Raw genomic sequence first — 3,382 nt, 5'->3', positions numbered from 1 at the left:
CTCTCATAAAAAAAAAAAGGTCAAATCGTGCAGTTCTGATGTATAGTTCTGATGGGTCCCTGTTACGCTCATTGCCCTCCTTAGCAGGCTCTGTTCTTTAATCCATGCTGCACTTCTGTTTTGAGGCAATTAGATGCATAGATAGATGGTAATGTCTGATTAGAGAATCTCTGAGTCGAGGATGCGGAGGAGTTCAATCGCGGTTGGATTATTAACTATGGGCGAAATATACATTACTTTATAAAGTGGTACAAGTCCTACTGAAAAGATTATTTCACATTCGCCTAAGAAACAGGGGGAAGAAAAGAGGATGCTTAATATCCCACCACCCATATACTTGTAAAAAGAGCCCTTGTCTACTGTCATCTACCTCCTGTGAGAGTAGAGGATGGATACGCTGAAGAGGGATATGACACCATATAATCATCGAATCCTTCATTATGAAGCGTTGCCAGAACGTTGAAGCTCAGGTAAGCTGGCGACAGTTCCGGAAGTGGCGCATCACCATCCAAGTACTGCATCACTTGTCGCATGTTCGGCCTGGCTGCTGGCAGCGGATGCGAACAGAGTAATCCAAGCTTCAACACCAGCTCCAACTCCCCCACGGCATAGTCTTCTCCCAGCCTTGGATCCCTTGTCTCACCAATTGTGCCCCTCCGCCAGTTCTCAAGAACCCAGTCCACCAAAACAATGTGCTCCTCCTCCGCATTCGCCTCTATCGGCCTCCTCCCGCAGGCTACCTCTAGGATGAAGGCTCCAAAAGCAAACACATCGGTGATTGTGGTTGCTTTTCCAGTCCTCGCAAGTTCTGGAGCAAGATAGCCCATGGTTCCGACAACATGAGTGGTCTGGGGATCGGTTCCATGATCGTAGAGTCTAGCAAGGCCGAAGTCACCTAATCTTGCGTTCAGCTCATTATCCAGCAAAACATTGCTTGCCTTGATGTCTCGGTGGATGACCACCTTCTCCCAATCCTCATGCAGGTATAAGAGACCTGATGCCACTCCTTTGATGACTCGAAACCTCTGATTCCAATCAAGAGCAGGCTTCTCTTGATCATAGAGGAACTTGTCGAGGCTGCCGTTTGGCATGTAATCATATACCAAGAGGAGCTCTCCTTTGCGCCGGCAGTAACCCAATAATTGGACGAGGTTCCGATGGCGGAGGTTGCCGATGCTCACAACCTCAGCTACGAACTCCCTCATCCCCTGTCTCGATTCATGGGAAACTCTTTTGACTGCGACCTCCATCTTAGAAGTGGGCAGCACCCCCTTGTAGACCCTCCCGAAGCCTCCTATCCCGAGCAGCTCCTTGTCTTTGAAGCCTTTAGTAGCTCTGAACAAATCCTTGAACGAGAACCGATGAGGCCCATACTCATGCTCCCAATCTTCAAGCAGCTCCGCGTACTTGTTTCTCCTCCTCACGAGAAATGTTGCAGCTCCAACGATCATCAGAACAAATGCAGCTGAAGCTAAAGGCAGCGAAATGTCCAAAGCCTTCGATCTGCCCTTCGGTTTTATGCGGGGGAGCGAAGGTAGCTTCGAGTAATCAAGCGCTTGGGCTATTCCATTCATCTTAAAGCTCCATCCAAGGACATAGTGAGATGTTAGAACGGAGCCTGTTGATGAAGAGAATCCAACGTACATCGGATCCACCAGCACGCTTGAGAGATCGATGGTGGAAGACAAGAGGGGCCGGCGGGGTTTGAACATCCTAATGGGAGCCATGGTAACATTGAGTTGCATCTCTTCGCCATCGTAGTCTACCCATACTTGCATGGGTTGGCCACTAATAAGGGTCAGGTTCTTGAACGAACCAGTATCATCAGCATAATAACCAGCAGTATGAGAACTGTTGGATGTTAAGCTGTTAATATCGATTCCAACATGGTTATCATCGATATCTTTGAACTCAGAGCTAAGAATTGTATCTAGCTCAACTGCAAAGATATGATTGGTCGAATTACCGTTGTTCTTTGAATTGAAGAGGCCCAAGTACTGGCTTGGTAAGGCGGTGGAGAGGTCTGTAGTGGGGGAGACTAAGAAGACAATTCCATGGCCACTAAGATCGCCATACTCTGAGATTATTGCAAACACAAAGGTAGCGGAGAAGGAGAAGATTTTACCATCTGGAGGCTTTCTGAAGTGAAAGGAGGATGGATGGAAGGCATGGCCTTTCATCTGCCTCGTCTTGTTGGTTAGCATCAGGAGGCCGTTGGATGTGATCGATGCGATGCCATCAAGGGTGAGGTTGGCACCAGTGAATCCGTTGAAGGTGAAGCCATCATCGCTGGTGGAAACTGCAAGATTTAGGAGGAGAAGGAAGAGGAGGCAGACTAAAGTCTTTTGAAACATTGTTGATTTTTTCCAGTCCTTCAAGATTGGAAGCTAAACCTGAAGGCACAAATAGTTTGAGATTTTTGTGCTATTCATAAGCAGATCTTTCCGAGGACTTTCCTTCTTTGGTGGTGTGTCAAGGGGTCAGTGGGAAAGCAGGTGGATGGCTGGCGACAATAACCGGCTGTATTTCATTGGCATGGTGGGATCTTAGAACCTTCCAATCTTTAATAACTGTGGGCATCTCTCGCGATGGTGAACAGGATGTGCCTAGTCACGTGGTACAATGTAGAGGACGATTATTTTGTGTTGCTCTCACTTTGAATAGGTGACGTATTTGGTTCATTAAACTAACTCAAGAACTTGAACAGCACGAATTCTCTATTCTCAAGCTGCCTTTAGATGTGACAATTTTTTCTTCCTGACCTACTCTACGGGATATTCTTTAAACCTATAACGAAGTCTTCGTGTTTCAGCGAGTCGAGTTGAAGTTGGTTTAGATCTCCCATTAGCTTAACTCAATAGGGTTCCTCCCCATCCTCTCTCAAAAATAAATATAAATAAATAAAAACTTCTATGTGCTACGTGCGAGCAACGTTGTTTGATCTTAAATCCAGCATTGACAACATCGCAGCTCTTAGTAGAAGTGTGTGAGGATATGATGTTATGGAATCCAGCAAGTCGTATTTTATCCTTCTTTTCCCATTTTAGAGACGAATGACCTCGCCGCAATGAATTACCGTGAGAATTAAGCTTAGAAACTACATGAACCTGGGTATAACATGAGCAAATCCGGCGGTGCTCGCTGTTGGGAGACGTGAAGTGAGATCCACTGAACCCCGCCACCTCACAAGAAAGAAAAAGAAGACTACATCAAGCTCTCCATTTTCCCCTTGCTTACATCCTAATGACATAACCACAATTCGACTCATAGTTTAATCAGATCAAGACCATAATTCCAAACCTAGTCCATTTCTATAACGGAACCAGATATAATATCTATTTCGTCAGTTCGGATTTTATCTGGTTCGGATTTCTATAACCGA

General features: G+C 45.9%; 1 protein-coding gene across 2 annotated transcripts; it reads right to left on the bottom strand.

The window, feature by feature from the left end:
- Positions 1-203: 203 nt before the first annotated feature.
- On the bottom strand, positions 204-2,542 carry LOC103715728 (L-type lectin-domain containing receptor kinase SIT2-like). Of its 2 annotated transcripts, none has more exons than XM_088719931.1 (2): positions 2,394-2,542; positions 204-2,289 (listed from the first exon to the last, which is right to left on the bottom strand). In XM_088719931.1, the coding sequence occupies exon 2, from the start codon at positions 2,202-2,204 to the stop codon at positions 363-365; it is 1,842 nt and encodes a 613-aa protein (XP_088576057.1). In that variant the 5' UTR covers positions 2,205-2,289; positions 2,394-2,542; the 3' UTR covers positions 204-362. The 2 variants fall into 2 exon arrangements, with proteins under 2 accessions (XP_088576057.1, XP_088576046.1); XM_088719920.1 differs by lacking the exon at positions 2,394-2,542 and having other exon boundaries at positions 204-2,038; positions 2,126-2,387.
- Positions 2,543-3,382: the final 840 nt, after the last annotated feature.

The sequence above is a fragment of the Phoenix dactylifera genome, chromosome 1 (genome assembly GCF_051530095.1).
Source record: "Phoenix dactylifera cultivar Ajwa chromosome 1, Ajwa_hap1_PhDact_Kaust_v1.1, whole genome shotgun sequence".
Classification (NCBI taxonomy): domain Eukaryota; kingdom Viridiplantae; phylum Streptophyta; class Magnoliopsida; order Arecales; family Arecaceae; genus Phoenix; species Phoenix dactylifera.
Note: the sequence above shows the minus strand (reverse complement) of the source record. Positions and strands in the feature narration are given on the sequence as shown.